Source organism: Amphiura filiformis, chromosome 14, assembly GCF_039555335.1.
Source record: "Amphiura filiformis chromosome 14, Afil_fr2py, whole genome shotgun sequence".
Taxonomy (NCBI): Eukaryota; Metazoa; Echinodermata; class Ophiuroidea; order Amphilepidida; family Amphiuridae; genus Amphiura; species Amphiura filiformis.
This window is the reverse complement of record NC_092641.1, coordinates 33,790,016-33,805,948: the sequence shown is the minus strand read 5'-3', so window position 1 is coordinate 33,805,948 and position 15,933 is coordinate 33,790,016. Positions and strand designations below refer to the sequence as shown.

General features: G+C 37.9%; 1 protein-coding gene across 2 annotated transcripts in view; it reads left to right on the top strand.

Annotated features, from left to right (window-relative positions):
- Positions 1 to 15,933, top strand: part of LOC140169997 (porphobilinogen deaminase-like) — a 30,420-nt gene that overhangs the window by 5,183 nt on the left and 9,304 nt on the right. For both annotated transcript variants that reach the window (XM_072193309.1, XM_072193310.1), the window contains exons 2-7: positions 2,742 to 2,824; positions 4,252 to 4,324; positions 5,471 to 5,654; positions 5,964 to 6,050; positions 6,639 to 6,714; positions 13,085 to 13,198. In XM_072193309.1, coding sequence (XP_072049410.1) covers positions 2,783 to 2,824; positions 4,252 to 4,324; positions 5,471 to 5,654; positions 5,964 to 6,050; positions 6,639 to 6,714; positions 13,085 to 13,198 — 576 coding nt within the window. In that variant the 5' untranslated portion in view covers positions 2,742 to 2,782. The remainder of the gene's footprint in view (positions 1 to 2,741; positions 2,825 to 4,251; positions 4,325 to 5,470; positions 5,655 to 5,963; positions 6,051 to 6,638; positions 6,715 to 13,084; positions 13,199 to 15,933) is intronic.

The following is a 15,933-nucleotide window of genomic DNA, read 5'->3' as shown; positions in this document are numbered from 1 at the left end:
ATGGCCATACATAGCTATCCATGGCTATACATAGCTATGCATGGCTATACATAGCTATGCATGGCTATACATAGCTATGCATGGCTATACATAGCTATGCATGGCTATACATAACTATGCATGGCTATACTATGCATGGCTATACATAGCTATGCATGGCTATACATTAGCTATGCATGGCTATACATATCTATGCATGGCTATACATATCTATGCATGGCTATACATAGCTACGCATGGTATTCCTGACCATAACCCATAACAAATGAGCTACAGCACCAGTGGTGCTCTTGTTTATTTATTTATTACACTTTTATCACTGGCACAGAATTACACAAAAATATATAATATTGCACATAAGTTACATCAAAAATTACACAATATTATGAAAGGAACAATATTTTTAAAAGTCCAGTGAATGGCTGGGGCTAACAGGTGCCAGGCACCTCTAAGACCGCCCACCAAATCCAAAAAAGAAGGGAAGGGAAAAATCAATTGAGGGGGGAATGCAGGTTAAGTTACATTTGCCTGCAATTTGGTGTGAGCAAATTTGGACTGGTAAAACTCCAAAACTTGTTGCTTAAATGAAGCAACAGAATTTGTAGATCTGAGACTGATAATACTAGGGAGCTGGTTCCAAATGGGCACCATACGCTGCAAAAAGCCCATCTTGTGGCACTCAGTTTTAGAAAGCTGATTTACCAGCAACAAATAATCATCCAAATTTCAACATTAACAGAATAAATAACCTCCGGTGCAAAGAATTGCACCGCGGTCCTACCGTAAAACCATAGCAACGTACTTTAGCATCGAATGCGTAACTATTGTGTGCAAATTCGAAGCTACAATTCTCGAGCAATGATCAAATCAAGAATATTGCTAAAAAAAGTAAAATTGCACTTCAACAAAATTTTGGACTGTTCAAAATAGGCAATCTTTACTCAAAAGATAGAGTTGTCGCATCAAAATAACTTAATCCAAATTTCAACATTTTAACAGAACTTAATGCATGAATGTGTGATTTGCTCTACAGCATGCAACGGCCAACGCCCTCAATTTTTTTCGAACAAACTGCATGCATATCGCTATTCGTGACATTATATTGGATGGTGATTACCCAAATAAAATAAGCATTGGTAAAAGGCCACATATAATGAAACCTTGAAAGTAATGAATAATGAAATGGTTAAATATGAGCTAGAAAAAAAGGAAGCTAAACTCGATATCAAGTTTCAAGTGCCTTATTGCTTTAACATCCATTGCAAAAAAATTGAGCACTGACCAACCGAAAAACTAGAGCAACATTTTAGCAGTAGCATCAAATGCGTAACTATCGACCATGTGCGAATTATTATTTACTGAATGTAATAATGCTGAATTAGTATTTTGAATGCATGGAAAAAATGCCTCGTTCACATATTTCAGAACGTCTGGATGAAATATGAGAACCCGCATGGACCATCAGTACCTCTAAGATGAAACGGCCAACCCTGGGTGTGGAGGCGTCAGTCGAGGCACGGTGCTAGTAGAGTTAAAACTAGTTTCTGTGAGTGCGTGTTTGTCTGCTGAACAAGGTAGACCTATTTTATTTTCCTAACTTGCATTTTGATAGAAAAATGGGTTGATGAGGTAATAGACCTAGACATTTGTAATACCCTGGATCAAATATATGCTGAACGAGGCATTATGCATTCAAATATACACCAGGCACAAAAAGAAACTCGTCAGTTATATTCATCCTTGCTATTCAATAACTTGATAATTTTGGATTATTCTGAAATATACATTTTGTTAATTGGACTTTTCTTTCTCATTTGACACCCTGTTCGTGAACATTGAGCAAGAATTGACCAAGATATGCGCCTCAAACTCTCAAACCCCAAAATGAAAAGTTGCAATTTTAACGATTCAGTTATGCCTGTTACACTGTGTGCTTTATTGATTGGCCTGTGGTGCTTGTGTGCAATACAACAATGCGTTCCCATTGAAAAATTGTTAAAAATGCAACTTTTGATTTTGGGGGTTGAGGCTTTGGAGGCGCATATCTTGGTCATTTCTTGTTCGTTTTTCACGAACAGGGTGTCAAATGAGAAAGCAAAGTCCAATTAACAAAATGTATATTTCAGAATATTAAATCCAAAATTATCAAGTTATTGAACAGCAAGGATGAATATAACTGACGAGTTTCTTTTTGTGCCTGGTGTATATACTAATTGTACGGTAATTCAGTATTATTAGGGGCTGTGCAATGATTATGAGCCGTCCCAGGGGGGTAAAATTTCCAAATGACTCGCCAAAAATTGCTTGCCCACCCCTCGGCCTGCCAAAAATTGCTTGCCCCCCTCGGCCCGCCAAAAAATCTTTCCCCCCCCCTTTGAACATGCCAAATTTTTGGGATCCCAATTTGCAAACCTTAAATGGTCTAGATATATGTTACAAGCGCAGCGAGCAGAAAATTTGCATATTAAAGCGTCCGTACTATTTTCCCAAGCGTTTTTAAATCCTTTAATTAAAAGGGCACCCCATAAATGTGTGCCAAAAATTGCTTGCCCCCACCCTTTCGGCTTGCCAAAAATTTCTGGAATTTTACCCTCCCCCAGGGCTCATAATTATTGCACAAGTACCGTACCTGTAGCAGTCTTGCTCTGATGAGCGTGTTGTTAATGCAATTTCTCAGATCACCGTTAAAGCAAAATTTCTGTTGTTGTAAAGTTCTGTTTTTTTGTTGTTGTTTTTTTTAGTGCTGCGTGCTTGATCTATTATTGTGATTTCTATCTATACCATGGACTCAAAAACAATTAAAGTTGGCTCGAGAAAGAGTCAGGTAAGTGCATGTGTGTCCTCATACAGGGACTACAGGGTGTCTCTGGAAGAACTGTACCATCAGAAAATGTTTTACTTTTACTGCCAGAATCAAATGTGACTATATACTTCATAATATATAGTAAAACAGCTTTCATCTTCTTTCTGAGTTTTAAAAATTGGCCGTTTCATTCTTGATGTTTAAGAGTTTTACAAAATTCCTCCAGAGATTCAAATATCAATACAATTAATGATCTGTATCAAGCGCTAAACATGGTAAAACAATCAAACTTGAAAATTGCTGTTTCGAAAAAAAAAGAACTTGACTTTTTTTTCATCAAACAAATTAATAAACACATTTAATATCTTAGAAAATTTTATTATTTGCAAAAAATTGGCAAATTCAGTTGAGCAATTTTGAAAAAACATCTGTTTTTAGGAAGTTAGATGTTTTACATTGATTTACTAAACAAAAACAAACACATGGTAAAATTATTTATCTTGAGATAGATTGTTTGAATGTGGCAGGGCTTGTCTGGCACCCTCTATTAGCTAATGAGGTAAAATATTCTATCTCTGAGATACCTCATTTTGCTACATTATAAAATACCGTACACTGAAAGTGACCAAAAGTGTCAAGTCCTGCTATCTTCAAAACAAAGTATGGTGGTGATTTGAGGACACCACCAACAGATAGAGCACCCCCACATTTATACCCACGATAGGAATTTATTTCAAAATGTCCAAATTTCAAGTTTGATCATTTTACCAAATCAGGGCCACTGATTGTCATGATTGTTAAATAAACACATGTACATATTTTATGTGTGACTATTGGGCATGGATAAAAAATGAGGTGTGATTTTCAACAAAAAAAATAATAATAATACAACAAAAAAAAATTACGGTAATAAAAAAAAATTGTTATAATTCAGCTATTTTATTCCTTTTATTTCTGTCAGAAGAATGAAAGTTTTCAAAGGTATAGTTCTCTCAGGGACACCCTGTATTAGGCTTTGTGGTTGTCCTAAAAAGGTTAAGACTATAATAGAAGCCAATGAGATAGAGAAACTAGTTGGTATATGAGGTCACCTGTCAATCAAACTCCAAAATGATATGTTTATAATTTGTTGTGATAATTGAAATTTCTGAATCTGAATGCAGCGATATAACTGAGTGTCCTATAGTTTTACAATTTCAAACATACATACAGTGTCAAAATTTAGGTCTTAGTAATTTCTTTCCTGAAGGCACCATGTCAACAATGCCAAAATTGAATTTATGTCACTTTCTTCTTTTGAAGTTGAAAACAACAATGTATCTTTCATTTTCCCTATAAAAATTTGAATAGTCAATTAAGGAAATACCGCTAGCGCCCAATTACCCAGCGTGCAATCATGTGATAATTATTTCAAACTTGACCTTTTTGTATTTTGTGTGGACTTACAGTTGGCCATGATTCAGACAGAGGCCGTTATCGCAAAGTTAAAGGAACTTGATCCAGCAGCAACATTTGACATTTGTAAGTAGAATCTATATCCTTGCAGCAGTAATGTGTTAGGAGTCAGTTGTCAGAGGGTGGCAAAGATAACACAAATTCCCACTGCACATCATTTTGGCCTATATGCTTGCAGTGGCATGAACACTCCAGGAATGGCCCCTTACCATGGACTTTTCATATCAGGATATTTACCCTTGGTCCATGAGCATGCAGGGTCTTAGCTAGGATTTGACAAGTGCCCATCATTTTCACCAAAACTGCCTTTCCAAAATTTGAAACATAAACCAGACCTGTGCCCTTGCTGTTGGTTCAACTAGCTAATATTGCGATAGCCATGATTTATTAGTTTGGTCTTGTTTTGAGTTCACAGAACATATTCAATCATTATTTTCAGAATTTAGCGTCTGCCAGAGGCATTGATCTTGCCTGTCCCATCCTGTCCATCCAAAATGACAGGTGGATGGGTGGCTGGCTAACACACAATGTGATCAGGGGGCATTTCAATGTCTTCCCCCTCCATGCCTGCTGATATGAATTACTACCCGGTACCAGGTGTCAACATTTATTATTTTTTCCTGTTTATTACTGAAAAGGTTGCGCACCTAAATGCCATTATTAAAAATGACAAGGACCTTTAATATCAAGGATGCGCTCCAATTACTGAACTTTAGAGCTGCATCCTAGGGGTATCATTAGAGGTATCCTACCTGTGGATAGCATCCCCAAATGGGATGGAGGGTATAAACTTTGCATGAATGATAAATTTTAAAAAAATAAAGAAGGAAATTACCTTGGCATGGGGTCCTGAGTGGTCTTACTGTCAAGAAATGGAGTCATGTTCTGGAAAAATGGTTGAAACCTCTGTTCATGTTGGACCAAAATCATAAAAACTAAAACGATATGTTGCTTAGCTCCAAGGTTTAAAATTGAAAACTGAGGTTAAAGCACCGTCAATAGCCACTATCTGCGATTCTGTATTGCCCATTCTGTATTATCACCCCCTGTTCTGTAGCAAAATTAGGGCTAGATGACAGATCTTAAGGAACCCCCAGCGTACGGTTTCTAATTTGCATGGAAAGACTCAACATTTAAATAATAATTTCATGATAAAAGCACCATAAACTTCTGCTGTTGTTGTTTTAATTTGGATATATTTTTATTTTGCAGTAACCATGGAAACCATAGGGGACCAGATTCAAAATGTGGCCTTATCTCAAATTGGGGAGAGCAACTTGTTTACTAAAGAGTTAGAGGTGGCTTTAGCAGATGGCAGGATAGATATGATAGTACACTCATTGAAAGACTTGCCTAGTACCTTGCCACCAGAGATGGCAATTACAGCAGTGTGTGAGTAAGTACTGGTCGATTTTTAAACCCATAATGTACAATCTTTTAAAATGAGAAAGTCGCATCGTGTCGAATGAGGTATCAAAATATGTAGAACAGTACTCCATGACTCCATCTATCGACCACTTTATATTTTTGTCATTTAGGCTTAGTGTCTTTAAGAAATTGTTTTTTGTTTTAAGTTTATAGATACTTTTTGTGTGCAGTATAATTGTTTCTTAGACCTTGCTGGAGTTCTAGACATGAAATGCCCCACCCAGCACTGAATGATTAATCCAGGTGAAATAAGGAGTTAACATATTTTATCTTTCAGGAGAGAAGATCCACATGATGCAATGGTTCTGCACCCAAAGCATGCTGGGAATCCTTCAGCTACATTAGAAAGTCTTCCCCCAGGCAGGTATGATATGGACCAGTTATTTTTCAATATCCCATGAATGATGCATGTCAATATCCCATGATGCATATAGACTCTGTCATCTGCATACATTTGAGTAGCATATCCAATGAAGGCAGTTTGACATCAAATCAATCGCCCATATAATCAGTTCATATTATAAATGGTAAAAAAAGTTATGTAAACTATGCAGTACTTGTAAAATTGGTTGATCATCATCATCATCATCATCATCATCATCATCATCATCATCATCATCATCATCATCATCATCATCATCATCATCATCATCATCATCATCATCATCATCATCATCATCATCATCAGTCTGCTGCAGAGAAGGCGACTACAAGTTTTCTCCAACTGTTGCGATCTTGGGCTAGCAAAACAATTTTGTTTGACTGCAGCATCCCTTCAGTATCTCCCAGGACCAATTACTATTGGGCATAAAACATCAAATTTTACCATTATTTTTTTTGAACCAATATTTTCACACACATGGATTCATGAAAACATAATAATGGAAATAATCCTACAGAGTGGCATCCTGATGAGCCTCAGATGATGATAATTATTCTTATATGTTCACAGTGTCATTGGTACAAGCTCTGTCAGGAGGGTTGCACAACTCAAACGGAAATATCCACATCTTCAATTCCAAGATATTGTATCCTTTTGTTTTACTGTTGTAACAAAGACATCTGTGTGTATAGCCAAGTGTAGGTAGTGACATCAAAGCATTGATCAGTAGTTTCACCTGCATTTATGTGGCAGGATGCTATAGAGGCCCAGCATGCTTTTATCGATTGGTCCCAAACAAAGGATTTGAACCGGTGTCCTTCACCGTAATCATGGCGCAGTGGAGTCCATTCAATCAAGTGTTTCATCAACCTATTTGGTCGTAGTGCATTTGTGCAATCATGCTTTTGTTGAATGCATTTGAGTAGTCGGCCATATTTACGGGATGATACGTCATATGCACAACCTCTTAGTGCATATAGCCAGGTGTAGTAAGTGACATCAAGACATTGATCAGTCGTTTCTCCTGCATTTATGTGGCATTTTTTAAAGTGTGTGTATGTGGGGATGACTGCAGTGCAGGGTGTGTACGTGTACACGGTGCTTGCATGAAGTTTCACTGTTTGAAAGCTTTTGAAGCTGAACCCATAGCAATGCACACGGACTAAACTTGTTGATGTCTAATCATGGACGAAAGAGATAACAGACCGCGTACCACCAGTCAAAGTCTCCGCCTCATCCGATAATGAGGGCCGATTGTTCCATGAAATGCGACAGGCGAGACTGATTCAGATTCAGATTCAGATTAAATTTATTTCAATTTGTGGCCCGGAGGCCAAATTACATGAAATATTACAATTATAATGACATAAAAACATAAAAAATTACATTGAAAAACTCAATAGGATTATTAAAAGAAATTAATTGCACTTACTGAAGCACTTGAATACATCAAACATATATTAAATTTACATTGAATTATAAATCAAAATTCACAAAACTCAATTATATCCACGCGTCCCTGCAAACACTCCAAATATAAGCTCTCTCATGTGCATACATAGACTCACCCTACACACACACACACACCCGCACAACCCATCGAATTTCTACAACGCTCATATACTCTAACATTCAGATTATCAGCCCTCACACACAAATAAACACAGGCATTAAGAATTTCATTCAATGAAGTTACATTCAATTCAATGAAAAACAAGATATTGCACATAGATTGGACCAGCCAAATTGTAGTAAAACTAGGTAAAAATGCTGCTACATAATCATGATTAAAACACACCGCCAATGAAAAACACTAATGCACAACCCCCCACCTCACAGAAAAATTAAAGCAACTTAGTCAACACACATCAGAAAAACCAAGAGAAGATCAGATGATTTAAACATTGATTACTGATGGTTAAGAAGCCTTGTGAGGTAAGGAATGGGACTGTTACCATATCTATTGGTCCTGTACCTTGGGACATGGTAAGTGCTGGATCTTCTAAGACACATACCATGGGAACTCTTGTTGAAAGGAACAGGTGAGTATATTTCTCAGAGGTGGTACAATTCTTTGCAAATTGACAGTAAAGGTGGTGGCGCCTTTCTTCAAGCGATTGGAGACCCGTGAGGGACAATGCATCTGTGTACGAGGTATATGTTGAACCAAGAATGATGCGGCAGGCCCTTTTTTGGATTCTTTCAATCCGTTGAGTTTGCTGGATGGTGATACTGCCGTGCCATACAGGCGAAGCATACTCAACAGTGGGACGAACATATCCCACGTACACAGAAACAAGGTCCTCCACGGGTACTCCAAAACGCTTCAGTCTGCTTAGCATGTAAATTCTGCGACTGCTTTTAGAAATCATACTGTTGACTTGTAAGTCCCAGCATAGGTCTGACTGAACAGTAAGGCCTAGAATCTTGGTTTCATTCACCAACTCAAGCTTTTTCCAGCAATAACAAGATCAGGTGGGTTGGGCGGCTGCCTTTTGAAGCAGATTTGCATAACCTTACATTTGGAGGGATTAAGCTTGAGGTGGTTCATGTTGGCCCAATCATCCAGGTTCTGGACATCCAAATCTATCTGAGAAGGCTGGTTGGCAGGACGGACTTCCGCAAGGCTCAGGTCGTCGACATACTTGAAGCTGCAAGCTTTGGCATTTTCAGAAGCATCATTGATAAGAGCAATAAAAATAATGGGACCCAGTAAGGTGCCTTGTGGCATGCCACATGAAAGAGTCTCCCACTCAGATAGTGCAGATTGATATTGCACTCTATGACGCCGGGATGTGAGGAAATTGGCAATCCATGGGATGAGCTCACTTCTAACACCAAGGTTATACAGCTTCTGTATGGCCAGGGTGTGGTCGACGCAGTCGAAAGCCTTGGAGAAGTCCGTCACCACCAACGTACCGACTGTGTTAGCTTTATCAGTACCCTTGTAGAGCACATCGAGAAGTTCTATCATACAGTGAGTAGTTGAGGATCCTTTAATGCTCCCATACTGATTACGATCAATTGAGCTGGAAATATCCTCAACTATCCATCTGGATACAAAACTTTCACTGACCTTAGCCAGAAGAGCAGTTAGGGAGATAGGCCTGAGCTTAGCACTTGTTGCTGGCATTTCTTTAGGGATAGGCACAATAGTGGCATCCTTCCATATTTGGGGGACATAACTCTCAGCAAAGGATGCATTAAGTATGTCAGCAACGGGGTACTAAACTCACATGCAAACTCCTTTAAAAGTTTACCTGGCAGTCCATCAGGACCGGCTGATTTCTTAGCATTCAATTTTCTCAATTCTCTATACATCTCCCAGACATGAATTTGAGGCGGAGGTTTGGAAGGCAAGAAAGCAGGTAATTCGCCATGATTGACAGGGGGCCTACTTTGCGAAACGGAAGCAAAGTTCAGGTTAATTGCTTCAGCAATTGCTTTCTCGTCATTCTGGGGAATGCCAGGAGCAGAGATAATAGGGCGCTGCCTGTTCTTGTTGCAGATCATTTGGATGCCCTTGTGCCAACCTGATGGATCACTGTTTTTGAGGTTCTGACGGTCTCTATAATAGAACTTTTTGGCTTGGCTAATGGTACGAATCACTTTGTTGCGAAGAAAACGCCATAAGTAAGTTTTGCCCTCTGTAAAAGCAGCTTGACGTTTTTTTAATGAGGTTTTTGATCTCAGGAGTGATCCATGGTTTATCACTAGAGTGGAGTTTGACCACTTTAGATGGAAAATGGGTATCAATGGCTGAACTAACAGTGGAGTAAAAAGCATCAGTCTTGTCCTGAGTGCTTTTAGCATTAAGAACCTCCTTCCAGGTGTGATCAGTGATCCATCTCCCAAATTCATGCATACAAGATTTGAGCAAAGGTCTAACATTTCTTTTTTTGCACTCTACCTCCTATCACTCTACTATTTCTAGGAGACCAGTAGATGGTGTTATGGTCACTAAGACCTACAGGAGAACTTACAGTAGGGATTTTGTACAAGTTCTTAACATTGGTAATTATCAAGTCTAAGATTGCATTCTTACGAGTTGGTTTGTTTACAACCTGACTCAGAGAGTGGGCTCGACAAATGGGGTTAATGTCAGTCCTATTGAAGTCACCTAGGAGGGCAATGCCCATGTCAGGATGGTTAATTTTGAGTTCATCTAGAGTTGTAATTATGTGGTCGACCAACATATCACGATGTTCTGATTCAGGAGGGATGTAGACTGCAAAACCGCTATTCCAGATACTTGATGTGGTAATCGATAAGGGCGAACCCACAACCAAATACACTCTAGCTCATCAGGAACTTTGATATCAGTTAAAACAGTTACTGGGATATTGTCTCTTGTGTAAACTGCGACTCCACCTCCACGTTTGACAGCTCTTGTTCTGGTGAAGAGATTAAAACCATCCAGTGCTAGGAATTCATCTGGGATCATGCCAGACTGCCAGGTTTCTGTTAACACAGCAATGTCAATCTGGTCGAAATCTGTCTGATGGAGAAGAATATCCAGTTCATCTGTTTTGTTCAATGCTGATCGGGTGTTGGTTAGGAAGAATCCAGGTAGGGTAGAATAATCATAAGTTTTCTGAGTCAGTAATGGATTTGTCAGTTCTGGACGAACTGGGGTCAGCACAGAAGGGGGGCGTGGCATATGGTGAGTTTTAGAGGGTCTGTGTCCCTCAATGATAGTGATTTGTTTCTGGCGAAAGCGTCCTCCACGACAACCACATTTAGTTCTTTTCAGATATTTCTGGATGTCATCACATTGTTCTTGGATATCGGGCTTGGGATTAGACTGGAATTGTTCAGGCTTTTCAGGAAACTGGGTGTGTATGATAACCTGGCCATATTAAGTCATGTATTGAAAGTACGTATACACAATGTTAAGCATGTAGGCGAGGGCTACGACGTTCTGCACAGGGCTGACATTATTGCCACTATAGATGAACGTGGATTCCAATTAATAGATACGGAAATAGTAATTGTCACCCTTATGTTAAATAATACGCTACAACACAGTCAGATATGTGTACACGGTAAAGCTTACGAGTTCTGTAGTAGAGCGGCAAGATTATCAGCAAAATTACACAATTGATGCAGTTCTATAGTTACTATGACGGTGCAAGATGAGGCACAAACACATAAAAACAGCAGCCACAACACGATGAATAGAAAATAATGGTGTAAAATGATGTAAAATAACTCAATAATGCAGGAACCAAATTTCCTACGTCTTGGCAGATGATTGTAGCGCCTCTTCAACTGCTAGGCAATAACCGCGTATTTTCACGGTCTATCGCATAATCACGAAAAGCACGCAACGCTCGATTGCGTGATACTGCTGAAGGCTTCATGAGCGCTGGCGTGATTGTTAGACACGCAAGATCGAACAATCGGCCCTCATGAATATCGAGAACTGGTAGCATACAATACACTGGTACTTTCTCTGTTATATCTTACTCCTCTGTGTGTCTAATGCACAACACACTATATACTATATTGTAGGCCTACTAATTTTTTGAGAATTTGATTCTGTGGTTGAAAAATTAAAAATCCCTTAGTTAAATTCTTGCACAAAGTTTGAGTTACATATGCATGTTGTAAAGAAATAATAGGTATTTGGTGTATGAACTGATTGTGTGATGGATGATTGTTCTACCGCATGTCTAACAAGTCCCACACGTGGTTGTGTGTCTCTGCGTCATTTACTCAATCAATATCAAAACTTGTAGAATATGCTGTTGCAGATGCAAATTGGGTATAGCAATTTTGTCTCCTTTTGCATTTCATGGAATGATTGGTCCTCATTAACAGATGATGATGTTTGTGTGGGATCTATTATTGTTGTTTGTCTCCTACTTCAATGACTCAATCTTTCTGATTTTACTCGAAACCACATCATTTTTATGGCATAAAATGTTCATGATTGGGAGAGGAATCCGATTTGAGCAGCCCAAATTTTTGTGACCTTTGTCATTTCTTTAAAGGAAAAAAGTTAATGCAAACTTAAAATTTGCCAAATCCATGCCACATGTAAAATGCACAAAATGTTCTTGTACATTGTATCAGGGCCGTGACACTCGTATTCAATCCCTGTTTAAAAATGAAGTCACTTACCGGCAGTTTGAGTGACGGTTGCTATGCTGGTTGCTATGCATCGAGGTGGTAAGCCTAAAACTTACGTACTTGTGAACGGCTATGATGCTGCGTTACTGCTTTATTGGTCAAAAGGACTTATCCTGTATTTGATTGACAGTTGCTAGGGCATCGAGGTGATAAATTAGTCTTAGTTTCAGACCTGCAAGTACAGGTACGATTGTAACACAATTTGAAAGTATGTTTATTTGTTTTAAGAAAGAAATACCATTTTCATCAAATTTATATTAGTAGAGATAATATTAGACCCATATTTTACTTGTTTTATTGAATTTCGAGCTAATTTTATGTATGAAATGTGCACATTTAGACCGATACAGTGCAAACGACACTCCGTCTTGATCAAGTCTAACATCGTCAGGCTAAAATCTCCTCAATCTTGAACGACTGTCGAGGAAGTCTATTTCGAGCTATTTTTCCAAGATGGCGCACATCGACTGCCAATTATTCGACCCTTTCCGCAAAAATACAGCTTATTTAGCCAGTCTCGTCATGGGGTCATCGAAGAAAATATTTTCCAAGCATATTGAGGTAACTCTTGAGCTACTTGGTTTTTCAAAATATGATAGTAATGGAAAGAAACGACCAATTGTTCGCCGTTTTTCGCCATTTAATTTTTTTTGAAACGATGACGTAAACATGCAGCATCTCTTCCACAGGTAATACACTCCTACACAGCCATGCCATCACATGCATGAAGGCGCATAGGCTGAATGACTGACTTCATTTGCGCAAACGAGTGGCTTATCCTATAGTATATTAGTACTCGAGAATCCTTGATTGTATGCAAATATTTCCTAGTCTCTGTTACCATTGAATACTCTTGTAAACCTTAACACACCTTGTGCCAGAGAGGTAATCTGAACACACGATTACGTAAACTAGATGAAGCTGATACCTACAGCGCCATCATACTTGCAGTAGCAGGACTAAAACGTATGGGATGGGGTGATAGAATAAGTCAGGTAAGTGCTCAAGTGGTATTTTGTGCCCTTAAGGGGGTACTACAGCCCTGTGGTAAATTCATGAATCATGACTATTTTTGCACTTTTCTCAAAAAATAATTACACACTGGTAACAAAAGTTATGTATATTATTGGGGCAAGGAATCCAATTACTACACTGAAATTTCAGTGATTCAAGACAAGCGGTTCAGTATATTGTGACGGGGATCCGAAATGTCCTAGCAAACCGCGTTCGGTCTCCCCTGTATGTGCTATTGGCGGCGCGCTTCCTAATTGCATGAGAAATGACGTAATCCGGAAAAAGCAGTGACCAGCGATTTCATGAATTTGTGTGTAAACAACCCGGAACGAGTGATATTTATCACTAAAACAGTGCTGGGGATTCAGGTATTTATATAAAATCCTTTAAGATTTGAGTAAACAAACATCTATAGCACATATTGAGCCCGCTGGCGTGTGTTTAAGTGCTCTCAAATGATAGAAATTAATGTTTTCTGGTGCGTGTTTTGCATTCAGATCTGCATTCAAATTGCATGTAAACAAAACATGGTCGCCAAGATTTATGTATTTTTGACATGACAATCTCGAATTTGGGTTCGAAATCCTCTTTGTTGACATAATGTCAGGTGCTAAATAGCGTGCAAGGGTCATCACTAATGTGTATTTAGCATGATGTTAACTTCGTTAGAGTAAGACATGAGTGATTGGCCGTAAACTTTGTAATTTTCTAGATCATCTTCATTTTGGAAATTGATATTTTACAATTTGTCGCGTAAGCAATAGGGTCATAGGACAAGGTACATGCTTGCCGCGGTACACGTACAAGTACGATTTGCCATACAAAGCATTGTGTAGGGTGTATAAAGTAGATTGAATGTTGTACTTTGTTTATATTATGTCAGATGCTCCTAATTAAGTGATTGCTCGCCCATTGTTGTGATTTTGACTCATGTACCAAAATAATAGACCAAAATATTGTTTGGCATGGATTATTTGGATGTTCATAATTAATTGATTAATTGCTTTTCTGGTTGTTATGATGTCAGCTCAGAGGACCAAAATTGCCAAAAGAAATGTGTGTTTAATAATGTTATCTTTAGATTAAAAGAAATCAATCTTTCATATCAGTGGTGTTTATACATTTCAATCATGTGAAGTTCAAGTGAATAGGTGATAACGCTGTGTCTTCATATTATGCATTTATCATGTTTACATAAACTTGTGTGTAGGCGTATAAATGTCAGTTATGCAAAATGGCATCAGGTTTGAGCAGAAGTGCCATTATTTATTGTAGCTCATTGCAATGCAAAATGGAACTATAGTCATGGTCCAGAGATTATTCATGTGCCAAGTAAATATTATTGTTTCATTAGGTTGTAGGTGGGCGTGAATGAAACAGAATTAAAAATCATTCCATTTTAGATTACCGTATTCTATTGCAACTGTTTGAGTGTAATAAGTGGCGGAAGTAAATAAGTGGTAAAAATCAACATTTGTTTATTTAGTGTAAAGGCGAGCGAGTTAAGGACAAATGTGAACCAAAGGGTTGCAAAAGAAATATTGGTGCTTTTTCTGTAAGGCCTAGTTAACATGTACGTATAGGCCTATAGTTATGTGGTGCTACAGAAATGTGCTAGAAATTAAGGTGGCACCTTACTCGAGTGTCATATTTTTATATGGTGCTGATTATGCAAATTTTATTGTGTATCATAATTATGTGTGTCTATGCGTCATATTTTTTTATATTGAAACCCGCCCATTTTATATGCTAAATGTGTGACTGGTTACATAAAGTTACCAGCTTTTTATATATATAATCATGTGTGCAACAACTGATCACATAAAGTGAGTCAGATTTAAAATATGTGTTCTTAATAATGTGTGCTACCAATCTGTGTACCTAATTCAGGACCAAATTCATAGGTACAATTTTATATTGTGATTTCTTGTTTCTTGCCAAAAATATTATTCCAAGATATGAGTTTTTGAAGTCGAGGTATCAGGCGAGTTCAGGCGAGTTACCCTTTATTCCTTTTATTTTCAACCAAATATGTAGGTCCTCTATTTGGAAGTTATTAAAGTATTATTTATTTTGTGAGCCCAGTAGGCCTTCACTAGTTAGTAGTACATTCCAAAAGAAAGGTAACTCATTAACAATGTTTTGATATATTATACAGGTAGCACCAAATACTTTTATATGCTTTGTTGAAATTGTGTGTTATAAAAATGAATCCTTGCTATAAAATAATGTGCACTTATGTCAATTGTTGCAAATTGCTCTATTTCAAAATTCTCACATGCCAAGAGAGTCGTGTGTTGGCGAGTTTTGATTTTCCTTGTAGAGTTGTTGAGCGAGTTGGTTGTAGACTATATCATGTTGTGGGGAAATACACATGAACCCAAATTAACTCCTTTTATTATTTCTTTGTGAAGTGACTAATGATAGCCAATGTTTAAATATCATTGTACTTCTCACATGGTGCACAATTAGCAGGTACTCAAAGTAATTGTCTATGTTTCTTAGTAATAAAAATATTTGTAATATTGCAACATAATGTATAATGCTCAATAGTGACCATGGGTGCGCCTTGTACTGGACAGTCATTACTAAGGAGAGTTATTATTATTATTATTTATTCTTTCTTTATTGAGGGTTATACTGCTTCAGTGACAAGCACTGCTTTTCAAGCAGGCCCTCATTGTTACATGTAAATATAGCAACAAAATATATTACG